Source organism: Bemisia tabaci, chromosome 2 (assembly GCF_918797505.1).
Source record: "Bemisia tabaci chromosome 2, PGI_BMITA_v3".
Classification (NCBI taxonomy): domain Eukaryota; kingdom Metazoa; phylum Arthropoda; class Insecta; order Hemiptera; family Aleyrodidae; genus Bemisia; species Bemisia tabaci.
In genome coordinates this window covers 7450531-7473648 of record NC_092794.1, presented here as the reverse complement: position 1 = coordinate 7473648, position 23118 = coordinate 7450531, and the positions used below count along the sequence as shown (strand labels likewise).

At 36.8% G+C, this 23118-nt stretch overlaps 1 protein-coding gene across 1 annotated transcript; it reads left to right on the top strand.

Moving 5' to 3' along the window:
• Positions 1 to 49: 49 nt before the first annotated feature.
• pix (ATP-binding cassette sub-family E member 1 pix) lies at positions 50 to 22833 on the top strand. Its single transcript, XM_072296639.1, has 11 exons — positions 50 to 186; positions 7436 to 7657; positions 8620 to 8835; positions 10146 to 10353; positions 13951 to 14137; positions 15055 to 15176; positions 16329 to 16610; positions 17258 to 17373; positions 17933 to 18129; positions 19074 to 19308; positions 20121 to 22833. The coding sequence occupies exons 2-11, from the start codon at positions 7442 to 7444 to the stop codon at positions 20166 to 20168; spliced, it is 1827 nt and encodes a 608-aa protein (XP_072152740.1). The 5' UTR covers positions 50 to 186; positions 7436 to 7441; the 3' UTR covers positions 20169 to 22833.
• The last annotated feature ends 285 nt before the right edge of the window (positions 22834 to 23118 follow it).

The following is a 23118-nucleotide window of genomic DNA, read 5'->3' as shown; positions in this document are numbered from 1 at the left end:
AATCCCGCCACTTTTGGTTGAGTCGTTGGGTCTTTGGACTGGCAGTGTAATCTTTGGTTCAATTTCTTGAAATTCTGTTTTGAGGTTATATTCCATTATCATAGATGAAAGTTATTTTGACTAGAACTCGTGGCTTGTGATCATTTAGTTTTAGTGAAACTAGCTTTTTCATCAGTTCGAAATTTGGTAAGTTTTCACAGGAGACACGCACGTTCTCCATACTTTACTCTCAGACTATTATTTCTTGCGGTATTCTCAAGAATGTACTTCTTCGGCGGTGTTCACTTATCATTTCCAAGACTCAGTCTGAAACAGATGGTTGCATTTTTATTTTCCCCAGTTCTCGTTATACTAAGAAAATTTACACCGCAATTTCCTACTCTAAGTATTCAGGATGAATATGGAGAATTGAATGTTCCTCCTCCTAAGCAGAAGCAGACTAATTTTGGAGTTCTTCTTTGGACCTGACGTGGTTTTGCCTCAGATCCCAGTGTTATCGTTGTGTGAAGCTTTCATCAGGAATGGTACCTGTTGAAAAATCTGCAGGAAAATGTCATAGATTATGCAATTATTTTTACGCACCTCAAATCTTCCCCAAGTTTCTTCGCTCTATTTAATCTAAAGCTCGGAAAAGAATATCAATATCATTTCCCTCTGCTCTCTAATAAGACCTGTCTTTCATCGTACTACAGTTCACACCAAGTAAGTTTACGCACTTACAGACTACATCCGCCATCTTGATTCTTCCATTTACTTTACTTTTGAAAGTGACACCAGACTTTCATCTGTTACAGTCTAGAAGTGCGTAGACTTATTAGGTGTGGACGCTACCAGCTTTGTATTGGCAAGTCTGGGAAATTGGGAATTTCATCTCACTAGGGAAATTAGAGGAAAGACCAGGAATATTATGAGAAAGATCGAAAATTTGATGGTGACAATACCTGATGGCACTTACCAGGTTTTGAATTTCAGCTCTCCATATATGAAAGAAAATTCACACTTCTTCAGCTTAGTGTGGCTTTCACCCAAAAACTTCAATTTCTTACGGTCCAATAAGAAGATTCTTGGGTTTTGACGTTATTTATTTAATTTTTTCATTTGTACGGCTAGAAGCTATAATTCGCAGCTTGGGGAGGGAATGGGGAAACAATATTTGAGAAGCTCGTTTCCACACCACCTTAGGAGAGTCTGATCAACTAAAAGATACGGTACTGCTCCTGGAGGTAGAGCTTTCGGCGCGTTTTTTTTAACGTGGTATCGCCATGAGCCCTAATCCACGGGGAGGAGGGGGGGAAGGGAGAAAACAAAATAAAACACTTACCAAAGTTGACGCAGCTCCAGCTTCTGATTCTACTAAAAAGCAGCTCTGCCTGTAGAAGACGGAAGCAGTGCCCTCTGAAACTGATTAACGATTACAACCCTTGTGTAGCAACGAGGAGAAATAAAACGGTATCTTACCTTCGGTTGCGGGAACAGCAGCAGCACCTGAAACAAAAAAAAAAAAAAAAAAAAAAAAAAAAAATATCGACGATCCCGGTACGTTGACGATGATCCTGGTACGTTGCGATGATCCTGGTACGTTGGCGATGATCCTGGTACGTTGGCGGCGGCCTGCCCCAACCCCGGCTTCCGGCGCCCGGGTTCCTTTCCCACCTCCTCCCTTTTTTTTTTTTTTTTTTTTTTTTTTTTTTTCCGTTCGTGGCTTGCTGAGATCCTCCGGGGCGCAACGCCCCGGAGCCGCCGTCGCCGGCAGGGGCGCCCGCAGGGACCCCATAAGGGTCCGTTGGGCGCCCCACCCCCAACCCCCCGCGAGGGGGGAAAAAGCCCCCCCTTGCGGGGGGGCAAAGACCCCCCTCGCGGGGGGTCGGGGGCAGGGACGCCCAACGGACCCACGGGGTCCCGACGGGCGCCCCTGCCGGCGACGGCGGACCCCGGGACGTAACGCCCCGGAGGATCTCAGCAAGCCAGTCGCAGAAAAAAAAAAAAAAAAAAAAAAAAAAAAAACCTACTCCTCCCCCCGTGATTCTACTCCGGCCCCCTCCCCCCTTGGAAACCCTACTCCGCGATCCTACATAAACCCCACGGACATCCCCCCTCTCCCCGGGAACCCCCTCGGGAAACCCTATTCCGCGAGCCCGCACCAAACCCCACGGACCCCCCATTCCCCGGGACTCTCCCCCCTTGGGGATCCTTACTCCGCGATACTTCCCAACCCCACGAACCCCCCTTCCCTGGGAACCTCCCCCCTCAGCGAGCCCTCCCCCCAAGCCCGTTTCTTCAGCCGCATCTGAAACAAACAAGGAAAATCAAGAATTATCAGTATGATAAGCAGCAGGTGACAAAACTGGCTTCTACATTTCTATTTAAGCCCTAATCTACGTAGCTAAAAGTTCCGTTTCATCATCATCCATTATTAAAGTGGACTTATGCATGCTGAAGGGAACTATTTGCATGCAACTTACTTCCTTTTAACGTGCATACGTCCATTTATCTCTTGTCAGAATTTTAATTAAGGCACCATGCCAAAATGTATCCAAATTTTAGGCATCACTTATTTTTTCAAATTTAAATTGCAGTTCTGTATTACTTTTGGGCTATATCATGCAGCGTTAACGGGGAAAGGGTGGCAAAATAGTGGCAGGTCCACGCTATTTTGAGGGTAAAACAAGGCCAAGAAGAACTTTTGATTTTTTTAACTTTTTGGCCTTATTTTCCCTGCAAAATTGTGTGGGCGCAGCAATATTTTACTACCTTGTTATGTACAGTCTTGGCCATGTTTGTTTGTTTGTGGTTTTATTTTTCTTGTTAATTGCAAGTTTGCATTCAGCTGTTGAGTAACTGAACTGTATTACGTCAAAAGAAACTAATTTTTCTGGCTCATAAAGGAAAATTTATGGCATTTATGTCTTTTTTATAATGAATCGAAAGAGTTAACTCCTTTCTACATAATTCAGTCCAATTACTTCCAGTTGAATGCAGTATTGTTTGATAGTATCACACAAGAACCATGCAGAACTGAAAGGAGTTGCAAATACTTTTCAAATATCTTTTTACAACTGAGGGCTTTCAAGTCAAGGATACGATAGAACAAATAGGTACACATTTTGGAGGGCACCACTTCCGTCTTCAATGGAGCATCATGCGGAGCATTTTCTTCGTTTTTTGCAGACCTGAAACAAACTAAGAATAAAAAAAAGTATGATTAGTTGGAGCTTAAGGTGATTCGATGGGCGCCATATTTTGTGTCAGAACGACATGCTATATATCCCATCAATTGGTCCCATTTTTTCAGCTAATCACCATTTTTCTCATATTTTGAGATCGCAATTCTGTTGCCAGGAGGCTAAAGAATTCACATATCAATTTCGACAACCAAATTCAATGTAATAAAGGCGTGGTTTTTTTCAGAGGAAAATATCGCATTCGAGTGTAGTTTCAATATCAGTGTCGAATGCAATATTTTCCCTCTAAAAAAAACCATGCCCTTAATTCGTTGAATTTGTTTGTGAAAATTGGTAAGTGAATTCTTTAGTCTATGGGCAAGAAAATTGCGATCTCAAAATTCGAGGAAAATGATGAGTAGCTGAAAAAATGAAACCAATTGATGCGATATATTGCATGGCGTTCTGACACTAAATATGACGTCCATCAAATCACCTTAACCTAACTTGAAAATAAAAAGTTTAGTGGAAAAGTAGTTTTGTTCATTATCTTTCACCATTAGTTCTGTGAGCGACTAACTAGTCATTTTAAAGGGATTTAAAATTGCAGAGTGATCAAAAATATCTTGGTATCTCCTGGTAAATTATGCCAAAATCTATGTTCATATTTACATCACTAAAAATAATTAATGTGCAATTCAATAATCCAAATGAGAGTTTTTGATCCTGGAAATGGAACTACATTTTTCAATAAGGAACATTCTGTTGCATTTTAGAAATAAGGTATGTTTCATTAGTTTCTCTATGCAGATAGGGGCTTTTGTTGTTTAGTTAAAAGTGGTAGTTCACAATATTATAAAATGCAATTCAACTGCAAAAGGAGGGGAAGGGAATTTTAATCAAAGATGAATGAAGGACTAGTTGAAGAAAGAAAAAAAAAGTAGTATGAAGCAAGTGTCTGAAATAAAACTAAAATAACCAAATGGAATGAAGTAAAACAGCTTTCACTGTGCTCGTTTCTTGCCGATCTGGAAAAAAAAAATAAATAAAAATAAAAAAAAATAAAAAAGTAGTTTGAGGTTACGGAATATAAGACGCAAAATGAAACTTAGTTGAACAGTTGAAACCGTGCAAAAAGAGGAAAAATAGTTTGAGGTATATTCACAAAAAAACAGTAAATAAAACAAGGTGAAACAGCTTTTACTGTGCTCGTTTCACACGAAAAGTAGTGTTCACACTGTATCTGTGTGTATCTGAAAAAATAAATGAATGAAAGTAAAAAAATTAACACAGAGAGCAAAACTAGTTTGTTATTAGGGAGAAAAATGAACACGTAGTCAATCAATTTTCTGTGTGATCAAAATGCTGAAAATTTCTTCTTATCTAACCGTATCTCTTGTCAATTCAGAAAAGATACATACAAATGAGGAAGAAGAGTGAGGAAAGTGAGAGCTTTTGAAGAGGGGGAAGAAATCTGGTTTAAGAAAAAAGGTTATATTCTTTACAGTTTAAAAACTATATTTTTGAATTTAAAAATTTTTGATTTTTTATTTGAAAATTTTTATCTTTTAAATTTTAGACGTAGAAATTATTTTACAATTTGATTTTTATATTAATGTTTCATCATTTTTAACAATTTTTTCATACTTAATAGATCAATAGGATATATCCACTATGTATGTAGTAGTAGGATGTATGTGGTAGTAGTATGTACATAGTAAGTAGTGTAGTAGTAAGTAAATCTAGTAAGTTTAGCAAGTATACAAGTATTGTAAGTATAGTATGAGTAGTAGTAAGTATACAGTAGTAGCAGTAGGAATATATATGCACTATTAATCTATTGAGGATGAATAAATTGGAAAAAATTATGTGAAACACTAAACTAAAAATCAAATTGAAAAATAAAAATTTTAAAATTTAAAAAGAATAAATTTAAAATCTAAATTAAAATATAATAATTTTGAAATGAAAAAAATAAAAAATAAGTTTTTAAATTGTAGAGGATATAAATTTAAACTTTAAATTTTATGACAGTAGAAGCTATGAATAAGATATCATACAGTGTACTCACGGATTAGAAATTAGCATAAGTGATGCGATTCCGGTATCTGACTGCATTATACCACTACAACACAACACCACTGACCCCCTGACCTGCTCACCTATTGAACTACTTCGCTTGCTGAACCCAAACTGACTCAAATTTAGAGTTGGGCTTTCCCTTTTATAAGCTCGTAACCTGTGTGTCTGTAGCCACCACAAAAATCCCCCCCCCCCCCCCTCGCTGACCCATCTCGCAATTAGGATGTATTCTAGAAACTATTTCCTTGTTTTCCAGTCGCAGGAAACCCGAACTTCACGGAACTTTAGGAAGGGGCATTCCATTGTAAACATCATTAGCCAGGTAGATGCAGCCAGTAAGCGTAAGGGTCCTTTGTTTTACTGAGGTTGGTGATGGACCTCACGTGTCAAAACAATAGAGAGGAGCTCCGTATTGTAAATAGGACACGAAAATCCCCTGATTTATTTCTTTGGCGGTCAGGTCAAGAAACCTCGGGGCTGCAAAACAATGAAAAAGGGACATAACTTTTGCAAACAGGAAAAAAACACGGAAATGCATTATTTGAGAGACAGATCCGTAACAGTGAAGAAAAATTAGGAAAAATAAGAAAAATTCAGAACTAGAATAGGGGTGGGGGGGGGGGCAAAGATCAGAGAAAGTCTCTAAAAGAATTGCGTCGTTCCGCAAACAAAAGCTGTACGCATCACGATAATACATAATTAGTATTATTTATGGTTATAGGTACGGTATGAATATTTTTCCTTGAATTATTTAGAATGTTTTGATGAAATCGCGATTACAATTCATTAGAAAATGGGGGGGGGGGGGGTCATAAATTTCCCATGAAATTCTCATTTTATCACACGAACTTTGGCAACGACCAAAGACTCATAAGGCGTTTTTTCTTAATACAGAGTTCGGACTGACGCGATTTGAGTATCGAGTAACGAGTATCAGTACAACACCGGGGGGGGGGGGGGGGGGGGATAATATTCCAATGCATCTGCTTGAGCTGAACTCTCTCCCCCTCAGTCTTGTGCTGACACTCGTTAGCTCAAAATTTTGTAAAAAAAGTAAATGGAAAAAAAAAAAAAAAAAAAAAAAAACATGCAACTGAAATTTTTGGGAGGAGACGTCCCATGCGCCTTCTGGGAGGAGACGTGGGGACGTCCAGCGAAATCGTAGAATTGGTGGCATTCAAAATGGAATTACAAGATGCCATTTACCAGATGACCTCTGGGTCAGACAAGAATGGCGGTTAAGTGTCGCAGAGCGCCCGTGCGCGCTGTAAAAGCAACTCGAATGTATATATGAAATTCCAAATTTTTAGCCTTGTTTTCCCTGCAGAATAGTTTGAACCCAGAACTTGTTACTTACAGTTCAAGTCACGTTTCTTGGTGGGTTTTTTCTCGTTTTTCATCTGATCGGCAACTTCTGAGATTATTACAATCGGATACATTTTTTATGTGCAATTTAATTTCCAATTCCCCAAACTTTTTAACTATTTGCGCATTTCGTTTCCGAAAACGTGGTTTCTTGAAAGTGAATAGACTATCCTTCTGGAATAAGCTTTCATTCCTTTTTGCATATCTGTCTATTTAACTATTGCCTGCGCACACTAAAGAGGAAATGAATCAGAAGGAACTCACGTTGTCATATTGAATGTCACAGTTCTTTAAAACTAAATTATCAACATTTCAGTCACTTTGAAGTAATTATTCTACGAAAAATATGCAATGGAAGTTCCATCTGATTCAAAACAAAATTTTCTCCGATCGCATGCGAGCCGCAAGTATTCCATTGGGAATATGTATCTAAGACTTAAACTAACCCAAAGTTTTTGAAGAGCCTCGAACAAATGAAACTTTAGTCAAAGCATAGGTAAGAATTCCTGTAACCTCAATACTGTGGAATGTTGATTTTGGAAACATTTACAGCATAAAAATCCTAATCTTGCATTTGTAGAATACATGTCCACTCGAAGTAGAAAATCTTGCAATAAAAGTTGCTGCTCTTATCTATGTACGTGTGCGTTTTTGTTTTTCAATGTTGGTCCTTCCCAGACTCCCCCCCTCCCCTTAGAAATGAATGTATGAACTCCAAAATTATCCTGGTATTTTGATTTCTTCTTTTGGCAAATTTCGCTTTTCATCTACCATAACTTTCTATGTAATTTCAACTCATTGCAAATTTTTCATCTCTTTACTTTCAGATAAAAATGCCGCGTGCAAGTAAAAATCAGGATGACAGTAGTAAATTGACTCGAATAGCTATTGTCAACAATGACAGGTGTAAACCTCGAAGATGTCGACAAGAATGCAAGAAGTCGTGTCCAGTTGTACGCATGGGAAAACTTTGTATTGAAGTTGCTCCAAATGACAAGATTGCTACGATATCGGAAGAACTGTGTATTGGTTGTGGTATTTGCGTCAAGGTGATGAATTTTTTTGTTGTAGTTTTGTTAACTCCATTTGGGACTCACCCCAGTACGGTGGTGCAGAAAATGCCCGATCACCGGCGAGCGTGGGAAAATGTGGAAAAGCCCCCAAAATGTGGAAGGAGGGAAAATTTTGAAGGGTCTTCAGTCGAAATTCAAAGAAAAACATGGAAAAAGGCCATATTTTTTTAAATTGGTGGAAATTTTTGAGAAAACTGATGAAAAAAATGGAGAAAGCCTGCCGGTGGGTGCGTGAAAATGTGGTAGCTTGGAAGATTCTGCAACCCTGTCCAGGTATTGACGGGAAGGTTATTTTAGAAGTAACTGAACAGGGAGGCTAGGCAGGGATTCACTAGGGTGGCCTGAAGAACAGTTTTTTTTTTAAAACCAAAATGTAATATTGCTTTAAAGTTGTGTATTGATATCGGCTTGAATCGCTTTTTTTCACACATATTTTTTTTTAAAAAAAGGAAAATTTTGTTAGTTGCTATCTTCGGTTTTACAAAAAATTATTTTTTTATCCGTGCGTATTTTGCCAATTTTATCATATTTTTCAACCAAGGTACAAGTCAATTAGAGCCCTCGCTTTTAATGAGTGAACTCATTTCTAGAGGTATTTGAAGGTGTGCTAATAAGTATTCAAAGCGGGCTGATCCAATGATTTTCTTAATTTTTTAAGCAGCTTGGTGAGCAGGTATAAAAACAGCCTGTGGTATTCAGGGGCTAGTTTTGTAACTTCAAAAATTCAGTGCCGATGTATCACTTCTATCCTCTCAAAAAATGGAAAAGAATATCTTCCTTGTTTAGGGTTTTTTCTACCTCAAAAGTAACAATTTGTGGTAAGCAGAGTAATTTTGTTCCTAATTGAGCACAAGAAAAAGTTAGCATTCTCCTTCTTTTGCTTATGCATTAGCTTTACTGTGTATATCTTACATTTTTCTCGTCTAATGTGCTTTCAGAAATGTCCCTTCGAAGCCATTACCATTATCAATTTGCCAAGCAATTTAGAAAGAGATACTACGCACAGATACTCGCAGAATTCATTTAAATTGCATCGCCTACCTATTCCTCGGCCTGGAGAAGTCCTAGGTTTGGTTGGAACCAATGGTATCGGCAAATCCACAGCTTTGAAGATTTTAGCGGGAAAACAGAAACCCAACTTAGGACGTTATGCTGTAAGTCTGTTTTGTTTAAACCCAGAAAATTTTTCTAATCATCGATAATATTTTATTTCTCTTGCCTTCATGGGTCTTTCCTTAGATTTAACAGGAGAATTTTGGAAAGGGGGAAGCAATTTGAAGTAAAATATAAAAGCCTCCGAAGAAGAATAAACAAAAATATATTTTTTCATTTTGCTAACTCTAAGACGCACTGTGAGAACAGAAGAAGAAACTGATTTGAGTTCCCACAGAGAAGAAAACGGGTCCTGCCCTTGAGGAGTTTATGAATAAACTGCCATTAATGATCCCAAGTATTTTGAGGATTTCTGACTTTGCAAAATTATACTACCAATTTTTAAGGAAACATGTCAAAACGACTCATATTAGAAATGCCCAGAAGGTACATTATCATTCCTTAAAGTGAAAACCTCCGGAAATTTGTGACTCTAGTGTATTTCAATCATCTATTTTTCCCTGTTTTTGTCAGAAAAAGTATTTGGTTCAAATCAACAAAATGTATCTGTTTTTTTCTCTTAGTTCTTTATTTGATTCTGAGCCGAATGAGAGAGGAAGGTTCAAGTTGCAGCTGGAAACAGTGTCTCTTATCCTTGCTTTGGTAAACAACTCAAAGACAACTTGCCACTGAGTTTGTTGTAGTTGCTGTAAAACAATGTTGCTTCAAGGGTTTCCAAAAATAGCGCGCAAAAATAAGCCCTGCCCCCACAACACAAAATAACTTTGTACAAAATACGACTGTTGCGTGTTTTCAGCAAAAGTTGCAAGTGTTGCTTGTGAACAAAATATGCCTAGTCTTAAAATTAGCTTTCTAAATTGTGTAGGGTTTACTCAGTGCTTGGTAGAATCTAAAAGGCTTTAATCAGTCTACTTATCAAACAAACTAAAAATTTTAAACTCCACTTTACACAAAATTTAGACAGAATTCTGGGGGGAAAAGACGAAGAAAAATCAATTTTAATCAAATTTAGTATATCTACCTTCCTAAGCAGCACAAGAGTATCCCTAGTGAACATCTTCTTCCTTAGGTACAATTATTTTTGCTCTTCCACATGGAAAATGATCAATTACTCCAAAAAAGAAAGAAAGAAAAAAAGCTGATTTTTTTTTTTTTTTTTTTTTTTTTTTTTTTTTAATATAGTGATGTTCAATCAGAGTGAAGTTTTTTACCGTGCAAGTTTGAATGTGAAATCAAAAATTTAAAAATATAAATGTAAAGAAAAAATGTATGTCAAAAGTATAAATGTGAAGTACCCTTTAATTGTGATCGCAACATGAATTATATCAGTTCTTGCCTAATATTGTTGCAGAACCCGCCTGATTGGACGGAAATATTGAATCATTTCCGAGGATCTGAGCTTCAAAATTATTTCACCAAGATTTTAGAGGATGACATCAAGGCTTTAATAAAACCACAATATGTCGATCAAATACCAAAGGCTGTCAAAGGAACTGTGGGTCAGCTCCTCAAGAAAAAAAATGAACGCGATAATCTCCTAGAAATTTGTCAACTCTTAGGTAATTCCATTATTTTTTTTCTTTCATGGTCAGCTGAAATAGTAATAGAACGGATGCTTACGCCAGACCAAGATATCACTGGCAAGTTTGTTTCTAATGGGTTTGTGTGCAGCTTAACATTTCATGCCTCTTGCACCTCTCAGCTCTCACAATTAATTGAATCGAAGTATGCGAAAACGTCCGATGTCCAAAAAATCAACTTTTGGTAAACCGCAAAAAATTGTGGAGGCCTTTAGAATCGGCGTTTTGAAGAAAATCAAGGCATGTGTTTCTTAGTAAAGGGTTGTAGAAAAGGCACACAACTGTGTCCCATTCCAACTCCCATTCAGTGCTGAGTAATTTTAAAAAAAGGGCTTTGGACATCGGACGTTTTCGCATACATTGCAAAAATCTGCCCAAAAACCATTATTTTTGACCCCTCCAAAAACCTTTAAACTAGAGTAAAACATAATGTCAGACCTCCAGTAACACAAAAAAAAATATTTCTCTTTTCTTCGAGGCTTCAGTGAAAGTTACGTGACGGCGGAAGAAGAAAAATAATGGACATCGGACGTTTTCGCATACTTTGAGATTGCCCCTCAAGATATGTGTTCAGGATTGCCTAGAATGCATGAAATCGATTAGAATTATATAAAGTAGGGTGAAATTATTCATCTTCAGAGGGTCCTGAACGAGAATCCAAATTTGCCCCCTCGACAAATCATGGGAACCCCCCCGAAAACCCCCAACATCAAAAAAACAGTCAGAAATTGGTTATTTTCTCTCGTTGTTCTGCTACTAGCGCACGTTTTGAGAGCAGAAATTTTTTTCTCATATAATTTCTCATCTATAGGGAGTTCTTAACGAGAATCCAAATTTGCCCCCTCGACCAATCATGGGGACCCCCCCGAAAACCCCTCCATAATCGAAACAACTGTCAAAAATCGGTTATTTTCTCTCGTTTTTCGGCTACCATCGCATGTTTTGGGAGCAGAACTTTTTTTCTCATTTAATTTCTCATCTATAGGGGGACCTTAACGAGAATCCAAAATTGCCCCCTCGAACAATCATGGGGACCCCTCCAAGCCCCCCCCCCCCCCCCCGATAAAAAAACGGTCAAAAATAGGTTATTCTCTCGTTTTACGGCTATTATCGCCAAAGCCGTTGATTTTAAGACAGAGTTTGTGGATCTCACATGAAAGCAGATAAAAATTCGGTCTTATTTAACCCGGTTTGAAATTTTTCTGATGAAAATTGCGGTCACTACAGGGTTCTCATAGATAGCCCAAAATTTTCAAAATTTCGTTTTTTAATGGTTTTTTGCTTGTAACTGTTGTTCAGCTATTCTTTAAAGTAAGTAGATCCTTTCAAATGAAAGTAGATTCAAAATGCTACAAATTCGTGTATCAAGCTTGTCCTTAGAGCGTAACGAGACGGCACCCCAGCGTTGCAAAAGTTACCGTCTCAAAATGGATTTTCCGGGGCGGTGCAGTCCGCGCAACCACTCCACTCTTTTGCTCTACTCTAGGATTGCCTAGAATGCATAAAATCGAGTGTAATTATATAAAGTAGGGTGAATCGATGTTAAACAAAATAAAGTGTGAACTTTTTAACAGGAAAACTCATGCTAAGGAGAAAGAACAAGACAAATACTGGAGTAATACATTTACCGGACGGAAACTTTAGCATTAATCATGACTTTCCATCTATAAAAAATTTACAGTCAGTAAAATGGTTTTGAAATGCGTCTTAAACAAGTTAAAAATTGAAAAAAGATTGGGAAAGTTTCGATTACTTATACAGGTTGTTAAACAAAAATCATGGGCTATCATGTACCGTTTTCGCAGAATTTAAAGTCATCGGCTCGAAGAAAATATTCAAAGAAAGTCGTAATGTAGTCAGTTTAATAAAAATAGAGATAAATCAAATCGGTAAAAAAGTTCTTATAAGGCATACTCTAAGCTTTAAAAGAAGCTCAAGTTTTTGAAAATTGGTCGAGGGGTTCGCGAGGAAACTTAATTTTACTGCGACAACTTCCTGTCGCCGCGCGCCCACCTTCGGAGTCTGGATGCGCGGAGAGTCGATTATTTCCGACTTGGGTTTTCGCCGCTAAGCATCATATCAAAAAGAAATTTGAAGGTTTTTATTGAGTAGACCTTACCTTACTTTTTGACGAAGTCCCTGCCTCTGTTTTGACATTTCTGGTATCAATATTGCAGCTTCTTGATGCCTTCCGCGTAGAAGCTGGCTCTTGTCTTGGCACCGAAACCAGTCATTGACAAGCCCTCTACACTTCCGAATCAGTTGCTTTGCATAAGAAAATTTCCCTCCATCTTCCGTACTCTTACGATTCAGCCTCATGTGACTTTCGTCTGTTCACTGAGCTGAAAAACTTCCTCGGTGGAAAGCGGAATCCGAATGATTCGGAAGTACAGAGCGCTGTCAATGACGGATTCCGGTGCCAAGACAAGAGCCAGCCTCTACGCGGAAGGCATCAAGAAGCTGCAATATTGATACCAGAAATGTCAAAACAGAGGCAGGGACTTCGTCAAAAAGTAAGGTAAGGTCTACTCAATAAAAACCTTCAAATTTCTTTTTGATATGATGCTTAGCGGCGAAAACCCAAGTCTGAAATAATCGACTCTCCGCGCATCCAGACTCCGAAGGTGGGCGCGCGGCGACAGGAAGTTGTCGCAGTAAAATTAAGTTTCCTCGCGAACCCCTCGACCAATTTTCAAAAACTTGAGCTTCTTTTAAAGCTTAGAGTATGCCTTATAAGAACTTTTTTACCGATTTGATTTATCTCTTTCCGTTTGGAAGATAAGAGGTAGGGAACCTCATTGGATGACCCTCGTAAATGGACATCGGACGTTTTCGCATACTTTTGAGGTTCGAACCCCTAAATGGGGGCGAAAAAACAAAAAACAGGTCAAATCCGTCTACACATAGATGCGCCTACCCTCGAAGATGACGTTAAGCCAAAAAACTCAAAATCCAAAAAAATGGACATCGGACGTTTTCGCATACCTCGATTCAATTGTAAAATCAAGTTTTCTAGCAGTCTGGAAAACCGAGAAAGTCATAGAATCAGTGGGAAAATTCAAAAAATTTTGTGAAAAGTGTATGAGCTCCTTCTCACCATTGATATCTTTTGAAAAATTTCTAAGTGCCTTATTTTATCCTTTGAATCCAGTGGTAATTCGTCCTAAGAACAGAAGTCATACTTTTCAAAGTCAAGGGTAGTTGAGTCAGCAAAAAGTAAAAAAAGTCAGGGAATTTGAAAATGAATAACTTATAGAATCCCTGAAAATCGGTAACAATGTAGTCTTTACAGTTGCTATTCCTCTCGCTGAAGCATTTTTCTTGATGTAATGAAGTGACGGCTAACCGTCACTTTGAAATGGATCCTTCCTGAGCCTACTTTGCAGTTAGAGGAGGGGAGGTTGTTACTTTTCGAAAATATTCCTCCCTAGCTAAAATGTACAACCGTTCAAACCAGAAAATTTGAAAAGTTACAATGGATTGAAAATTCGTTTCCCCATCTTAGTAGTACATGTCAGTGAATATGCCTGTACCTCAATCAGCATATGAATGTATTATCTATCGGAACATTTTCAGAGTTGGAGAAAATTCAAGAACGATCGCTGGAAGATCTCTCCGGAGGAGAACTTCAAAGATTTGCATGTGCCATGGTATGCATCCAGAACGGTGACATTTTCATGTTTGATGAGCCATCTTCATATTTAGATGTCAAACAAAGACTCAAAGCTGCTGAAACGATAAGATCCTTACTCTCTCCTGATAAGTACGTAGTAAATTTTTATCTCTAACCTTAAGTGCTCTTGCACCCATTTTCATCAAATCACTTTTTGGAAGTAGACATTAGAAACAATAAAATAAAGTAAAAAAAAATAACAATAATAATAAATTAAGCCAATAAGTTTATAATACTTGGTTTTCCTCAACAAAAATAAAAAATTGACTGGTAATCCGTAACACTGCTAACCTATCTACATGATTTTTTATTTTTGAATTTTACCTTCGATTTTTTTCCAAAAAAAATTTTAGAATTCAATCTTATAACATTAGTTAACTTCAGCACTATTGAAAACGTTTAAAGTAGCTTAAAACCTAAGTAGCTCTCTAATAATTCAGTTGTCTTTTTTTGTAGGATTAGATGTTTAAGTTAATTCTATTAGTTTTCTTGATCAAGATTCCAGAGCATTTATGATTTAAATGTAGTTAAGTACTTCATCAGTGGGTCTAAAGCATAAATGGCTCATTAATGAAAAATATGACCATTTAAAATGCTGAATCGTAGGAGCGAAACCCTGTGATTTTTTTTCAAGCATGTAAAAATTAACTAAATAATGCGAAAGAGAAAATCTTTCTCTACACAATTTAAGTTTTTTTTTTTTTTTTAATTACTCTTTTGGATTTAGGCGGTTTATAATCTGCCGACGCGTTTTGTTCCACTGGCTGGAACATAACGTATCCGCAGATTATGAATTATCTACGTACAAGTGAGTAATTTTAAACAATTTCCATCATATTTCTTGTGCAGCCTCCAAGGGGGCATTAACTTTTGTTTTTTATTAGTATACAATCTCCTACCTGCAACAGTATGATTTTTATATCTCACTTATCATTAGTTTAAGAGTCAGAAAAAGAGAAACTTACTTTTTATACCCTAATAAATATCTATATTTTGTTCAATTCCAGATTCATCATCGTCGTTGAGCACGACTTGTCGGTGTTGGATTATTTATCCGATTTCATCTGTGTTTTGTACGGTGTGCCAGGAGCATATGGTGTTGTTACTATGCCATTCTCTGTCAGGGAAGGTAAGATAAATGATTAAAGCTACTGAAACAAGTACTATGTACTATGTTTAGCTCCCATTACTTATAATACAATCAGATTATAATTATTTATTATAATTTGATTATTGGTTCAACAAATCTTCATAGTCATTCAGTGGTTTCAGCTCGTGCACTATGTAAAGCTTTTCATTACCGCACAGTTTTGACAGTTTAATAAACTAATTTGATCAACTCAGATGAGCTGAAAAAACCACCAGTAAAGAAAATACCACTAAGAGAAAAAAAAATATGAAAGAAATTTATGGGGGAAACAGTAGTTTATTGTCAATGGGTCAGTTGCGCTGGTCACATTAGCTAAAAATAATAAGATCTGTCCAAACTGCAATATTCTACGTTGAATATTAACGGAGTTATCGCCCATTGAAAAGTCGGGTTTTTGACGTCATTTGCTGCGGTAGTGACTGCCTTGGTTCCTTTCACCTTGATTTCATCCAAGTTTCAACCAGTGCGTCACTGACTGATGAAAGCAAGGTGGAAGGAACCACGGGTGTCACTACCGCGGTGGATGATGTCAAAAACCCGAATTTTCAAAAGGTAATATCTCGGTTAATATTGAACTTAGAAAGTTGCGGTTTAGACAGATCTCTTTATTTTTAGCTGATTAGCAAGAATCAAACGTCAAAACACGATTCTGTGACCGTGCAACTGAACCATTAACTTGCTGTTGTCTCATGTCACTTAATACAAGGTTTATGAAAACATTTGCTGCAACCGTCTGAAAAAAGAACTGCCTTAGCTTCTGCTAGATTGCATATAGGTCTGCAAGATGACTCAACACCCTTCAGCCGAATAGATGGGGAAAAAAAAGTGAGTGTTAAGGGATGAAAGAGTCAGTTGTTGTTTTTCCACTTTGATTTGTTTTGGTGCTAATGTCAGCATCTTTGGTTTTTGAGGTTTTAGATTTTTTAATGAAACGATAATAATGAAGGAGGAAAAAGGATAAAAACGAAGAGCCAAAAATAAGTAAACCTTAAAGTATTTAAAAACTAGTGAAGTATTTAAAAACTAGTGAACTTATAGTTCATTCTTGAATAATCAACTGAATTTTCGCTCGTGGAAGTGTTTCTCAATCATTTTATTAAGTGCAACTTTTTACATCAATTTTTTTCCCAGGAATCAACATCTTCTTAGATGGTTATGTCCCAACCGAAAATCTACGTTTTAGAGATGAGAGTTTAATATTTAAGGTATCGGAAAGTGCAACTGAGGAAGTGAAGCGGATGACGCAGTACCAATACCCAAACATGGCTGTTACTCTTGACAGGTTCAAGCTCTCTGTCAAAGCTGGACAGTTCACTGATTCTGAGATCATTGTTCTGCTGGGTGAGAACGGAACAGGAAAAACTACATTCATCCGTGTATTGGCTGGTCGATTAAAACCGGATGAATCCTCAGGTATGCTTGCCGTCATGTATATATGGTGATTTTAGTTTTCAAGTGTTCGAGTGAATGGAAAAAAAGCCAATGTATACTTAAAAGTAATTTAGTTGGTATAGTAATGAAAATTGGTGGCATCAACGTTATAAAAATAGAACAAAATACTTCCTCGAAACCTCAAGGGTCGTTGGAGAAAACCTTAGAAGTTGGGGATTTTGCTCGCCATCTTGGAAACTCTTGATTCTTTGCTAAAAGAAAGCAAGAATTGCTACTGGAGTTTAGTTTGCTAATCTTACAATCAGCTCATTTACCATTGGGTTAACGAAAACAAAATTTTAAGTGCACTTCTCATAGACGGCATATTTTCACCTCAAAATTGCAAACAACAAATAGTATACTTTTTACGGTTGCCTTTTACTTTCATGACTTTTTATTTTTCAAAATAGCATCCTCATTTCAAAATATCGAATTTATTTTCGCTCTCAGTAAGATTTTTTTTTTTTTTTTTTTTTTTTTTTTTTTCCATTAAAAAATTCTTCCGGAGAATTCACAGACCCCAATCTTGGGACGAACAAAGTGTTCATCACTTTTGTTTGGATCAAAATTACTAAAATCTTATGAAGAGAATGTTCTATTCATCATTGTAATAATTTCAATATTTGCAGAAGACTTACCTGTCCTACACATCAGCTACAAACCACAAAAAATCAGTCCGAAAGCACAGGGATTAGTTCGGCAACTTCTGCATGAAAAAATCAAGGATGCGTACCAACATCCTCAGGTACGTCAAACATTGTTTATGTTACAGAAGTAGGAATTTTTAGTGGAATATAAAAATTCTAGAAATACTTTAAATGCCGGCGGCAGCAAAATTCATATTCCCGATGACTGGTAATCAAGGTAATTTCCTAGAATACGATAAAGTGCTATTACACTTCACTCTCGCGACTGCTGCTGATATCAGATAAAGATAAGATCGTAATAAGATATAAGATAGTGAGAAAACAGCCGGCAAACTCTAATGTGCTGACGCCAAAAAATGGACAAGAGCAAAGCAAGCTATCGCAAACTTTCAGTGTCTAATGAAAGCCTGATGGGAGGTAGAAAAAATTTAAAATTTTGGGTTTTTACTCCGTTACACATGTACACAAAGCACACGAAATTTCATTAAATTCTGAGAGGAAATTACGTTAAATTCTGAGGGGGTCAATTTTTCAAATTGGTAACGGTTGGCATGGAATAACCCTATGTAGTTATGCAGGTGTACCATTGCAAAAATGAGGAAATTTATTTTTAATTAAGGTTTAGTTCAATTGTCTCCAAGTACGGTTTTGTTTCAGTTCATCACCGATGTAATGAAGCCACTTAAAATTAACGATATCATCGATCAAGAAGTACAAAACTTGTCTGGAGGAGAATTGCAACGTGTTGCTCTAGCGCTGTGTCTTGGCAAACCTGCAGATGTCTATCTTATTGATGAGCCATCTGCTTATCTTGATTCCGAACAGCGTTTGGTTGCAGCCAAAGTTATTAAAAGGTAATATTGATGAATTTTGAACATTCTTAAGAGACCCAGGGGTGCAAAAAATGCCCAATCTCTTGATCTGTAGACAGAAGCAAACGTGAGACTAATCTTGAGATGTAATGCAAATTCCCAGCTTTCAGTGGGAGGTTTCAAAAATTTAGAAGACTTTCAAGTGTCTAAAATCAGGCTCATTGCAATTTTTGCTGTGTGGCTAAAATGATGGATCACAAGAAAACACTACTTCGAAACTCTTTTCACCCCCAAAGAAATGATTTTTTTGTTTTTGTTTTTACTCCTCAAATACCCATTTAAAGTAATCCCACACTCAGAATTACATGCTTTTTCAATCCCTGCCGAAAAACCAGCCTCAGCAACGATGAGGTTGAGACCATCAAACATGAGCAACATATCATTTGTCAATTGAACCTAAACCCTCCGATAACTAGGCCAGCATCATAGCTGCTACATTATAGAAGGATAGCAAAGATAAAACCTAAGACGAAGAAAAATTGGGTTGTAAATTTTTTCTCAAAATTTAATCAGGAAGAATGGACTTCTGTGACTCAAATGTTTGCTTTCCATAAAATTCAAGCTGTATTTGCAGGAAATAAAAGTTTCAAACAATGACTTCAATTAGAGGATTGTACCTGGCCAACTTTTTTCTCTTTGTGATGCCGACATCAATGGTAGTGGACCAGAGATTGGAAACAAGGACAGGGATTTCTTTAAAAATTCCAAAAGAGAAATCTTCGAAGCCAAATGGAACAGTTTGTTCAAAAGTAACTTCACCTGGCTTTTTTATATTCACTCTTTTCTAGAACAACTCTAGCAGTCGGAGACTAGCTACAGATAAACGCTGCTACTGCATGAAAGATTTTTGCCTGGATGATCATTTTGGGATCATTTTGTCTTTCTACACAGTTATGGTCATCAAGAAGTTTTTATTTCATTTTCAGATTCATCCTTCATGCTAAGCGAACTGGCTTCATAGTAGAGCACGATTTCATTATGGCAACATATTTAGCCGATCGTGTGATTGTATTAGAGGGTATTCCATCAGTAGAAACAACTGCCAACACCCCGCAAAGTTTGTTGGCTGGAATGAATAGATTCTTGGAATTGCTTGGAATTACCTTTAGGAGAGACCCCAACAACTTTAGACCAAGGATAAACAAATTGAACTCGGTGAAGGTAAGCTTTTCAAATTTTTCGCACGTTAAAATTAAATCCTTGTCAAAAATTGTACATGGTCAGATTCAGGTGATAGAGGTGATATTTAATACATATTTTTGCTTTCAATATAATGGGTATTAATATTACAGGCAAATTTTTGTAAACAAATTTGATTAATTTCGCCAACCTGTGTTAGTTAATAACTAACACAGGTTAAAAAAATAGGTAGTAAAAATTCTAAGGAGTCCATCAAAGGAGCGTATATTTTACAAATTAAACAGAAACTCCTTTGATGGAATTCTTAGAATTTTTATTTGTCTTGCCGGTGGCAGCTTCATTAATTTCTCTCCTTTAATTTAATCCTCACAAGCATTCACAACTAAATTAAACCAATGTAATATTGACCAGAGAGGAACGAAAAACATTTAGCTGCTTTCAGCCACTGTTCACCAACAGATCGTGATTGATGAAGCCATTTTCATCAGATCAGAAAAATTCTATCTATGAACGATCATAATCCGTTTGATTTTACTCATAGACAAAATGACCCTAAGATTTTATACCAAAGACATCCTGCCCGCAGTCATTTTATTAGCTGCCTCGGACGAAAATGGGCGACACATATCTGAACGCACATATCCTTCCTCACATCCCCTTAAACGCATATGCCCGCAGTCATTTTATTAGCTGCCTCGGACGAAAATGGGCAACACATATCTGAACGCACATATCCTTCCTCACATCCCCTTAAACGCATATCCTTCCTTCACGTATCCTTTCCGCCTATTTTATTATCTAATTACATTAATTTTCTTGCCTTTTTCTTTCAGGATACGGATCAAAAGAGAGCAGGTCAGTATTTCTTCTTGGAGAGCTGAATTGGATGAAAGAGATGTTTCTTTCAATCTGTGAACAGCCAGTTACAGAAAATACTCCAACAAAATCAGTACCTCAGCATTTGATCGCGAAAGCCGGTTAAAAACTTGGGAGGAAGCGAGAGGAAGGATATGAAGTTTTTTTCTCCGTTGACTTTAATTTGACCAGTGAGATTTACTTTGAACAAATTGATCACAACAACACAAGATTTAGTGTGCTTACTTCACATGAGGGGCTTGCAAGACTAGGCGCAGGAGTGCAGTTTTTAAAAAAATTGAGATATTTATGAACTCAACTAAAACTAGTTTGAAAGTACATTCTGTGAAAAATTCACAACGGAAATCCAACTTCAAAGGATTGTGAGTTTAAACTTCCCTTCCGCCGTAAGGCTCTATGTACTTTTGAAACTTCATTTCTTAAAATAGTAAAAACTGCACTTATGCGCCTTGTCCTCCAAGCCCCTCATATGAACTGCTGAGGGTATCTTAATACCTGAGAAGATCATAGAACTGAGTCATTTATCCCCTCAATAGCTCAAAAATTCTCCACTGGTTATCGTCAGAAGACATTGTAAATACAGCCCTTCATAATCGTCAGAATTATAAGATTTTGCTGGAAATTATCACTACCACAGAAAGCTTCCCCAGGCATTTTCCAACACTGAGGCATTTCATACTTTCGTACCAATCAAAACCATCATTCATTCCTACAATATTCTCTCAAAGAACAAGTTGAATCTTGGCATGTAATGAGAAGTTTTCTCAGGATATAAGGTTTTCGCACAGTAGAATTTTATAATAAACTCGTCTCCATATCTTTGAAGTCATTTTCTCCTGTTTTCTTATTTTTTCGTGCACTTCTTTGCTATCACCCCAATACTTTGAAGTTCCTTCTCATGATACGAACTATGTTTGAAGCGGAAGTGTTATTAATAATAATATAATTTTTTGCGAGATGTTTAGCATCAATTGCCCTATTTTCAAATAAATTATTTATCATGTTGTAATAGTCAATCGTTTCAATTGCCTGTTTCGTCAGTAGGAACTATTTTGTTTCTATCTAGTCTCAGTCAGATGTTCATTCTGATTTGATCATTCTTTATCTTATTTACTGTGATCTACTTGACTTTGTAAGCTTTCTTTGGTAAATACCTGGATAGTATAGCTACCATCAAAGTACCAACTCAAAGTATTACTTTTCAATTTTTCAATACTAGCCATTTGGAGTGCGCTCTCATGACCAGATGAGGGGCTCCTTCACTATCTGTCACTTGCTCCAAGATTGAATTCAAGGCTTGATTTGCAAACCTTAACGATGACGGGCCACTAAACTTATCTTTTTGCTCTAGTCCAAGGAAAAAAATTCAATAGGAATTTGATCTTTTTACCATCTACAGCCTGACATACTCTGTCAGTCCCTCTCTGTTGCATTAGATTGAGCTGTAGACAGCCTTTTTTTGTCCAGCCCTGTCAATTTATTTTTTCAGAAGTGAATTGAATCAGTGAGAATGGAAGCACACTAACTAAAAAAAATGAAAATATCCAAGAGACAAAAAACTGTGCTGTAGGTGAAGAAGTTAAGTCTTAGAAAAAGCTTTTTGGTGCCAAAGGACAATTACTTTGGAACACTTTAATGATCCAAGTTGACATAGGTGCGTCATCCTCGATGACTTATGAAAATTAGGCATCTTTAAGGAAATTAAGGCATTTTTAAGTTACTGAGATGTTGTTATTATTCTCACTGATTCAGTTACAAAGAGCGGAAGCGTGCCAATCCTGCTGTTAATTTTTTTAAGTCATAGAAAGATAAGTTTTTCCCCTTTTTTCTTTTTAAAAAAAAATTATCCTGGCTATTTGATGAACATATCGACGGTGTTAGTCGGCAATCACATAACTCGGTTTGCGACATCGCAGACTTCCTGTCATACTTTATTTTTAAATGGAAAACTACTCAACGGCAATTTTTTAAAACTGCCGTGATTTTTCTTCTCTGTGCGAAGAAAATTCTGCAAAAATTTTAGGGAATGATGTCAATTTGTTCTCCTTTAATAAAATAACATAGGGGCGGAGATTTTGAGACACCGCAAACAAGATATGTGATTGCGGACTTACGCTGTCGATATGTTCTTTCAATGAAAATACATCCCTCTTTGAATGAGACCTAAAATACAAGCATTTCAATGACTCAGGGTATATATTTCCAAGCTTTTTTGAGTTGTTACAGATGAAACAAAGCCTATAACTACTGTCGAACTTTTGGAGAGCTTGATCCAATTACTTATTTACGACTTACTACCTTTAAGGCTTATTTATTCAATGTGGCTCCCAAATCTAATTTTTTGTATCGTTTTGATACTTTTTACTGCATTAAATTATCAGATCTTCCAGTTTGCACTTGAGAGACTGTGATCAAATTGAACTTTTTGTTCTCTCATTAAGTTGTCTCAAAGAGTTTGAGAAATTTGCAAGTCTTGTATCCTCTAACAGCATTTATAATATCAATCTGACACAAAAACCTAAGCTTTCTTCAAAATCTTTGAAGGACACGGTGTTAACAAATAAATGAGTGAGGCTAAAGAGGCTTTTGTAATTACTGTAGCCTGTATTTTCTGTACCGGACCAGATGAAGGTCTTTTGTATAATTTTTGAATAAAATTTTTTTAGTTTATCTAAGTTTCATCACTTACTTTGTCATTGTTTTCTCACCATAAAAGAGTATGAGATAAAGTAGATGGAGAAAAGAAGGCACTAAATTACTTTCTGTCTCTCCGTTGTTATTATTGGATGAATTGGAGAAAATAGGAATCCGAGGACAATAATTGATCTTAAAAACATCAGTTGGCGAGACAAATCGACTCCCAGATACCTACTGTAATAAGTCCATTCTTTAATAATTTACCACGAATTATAGCTATGTTAAAAAATGATGGTTATTTTTTGAGAAGTATATGAT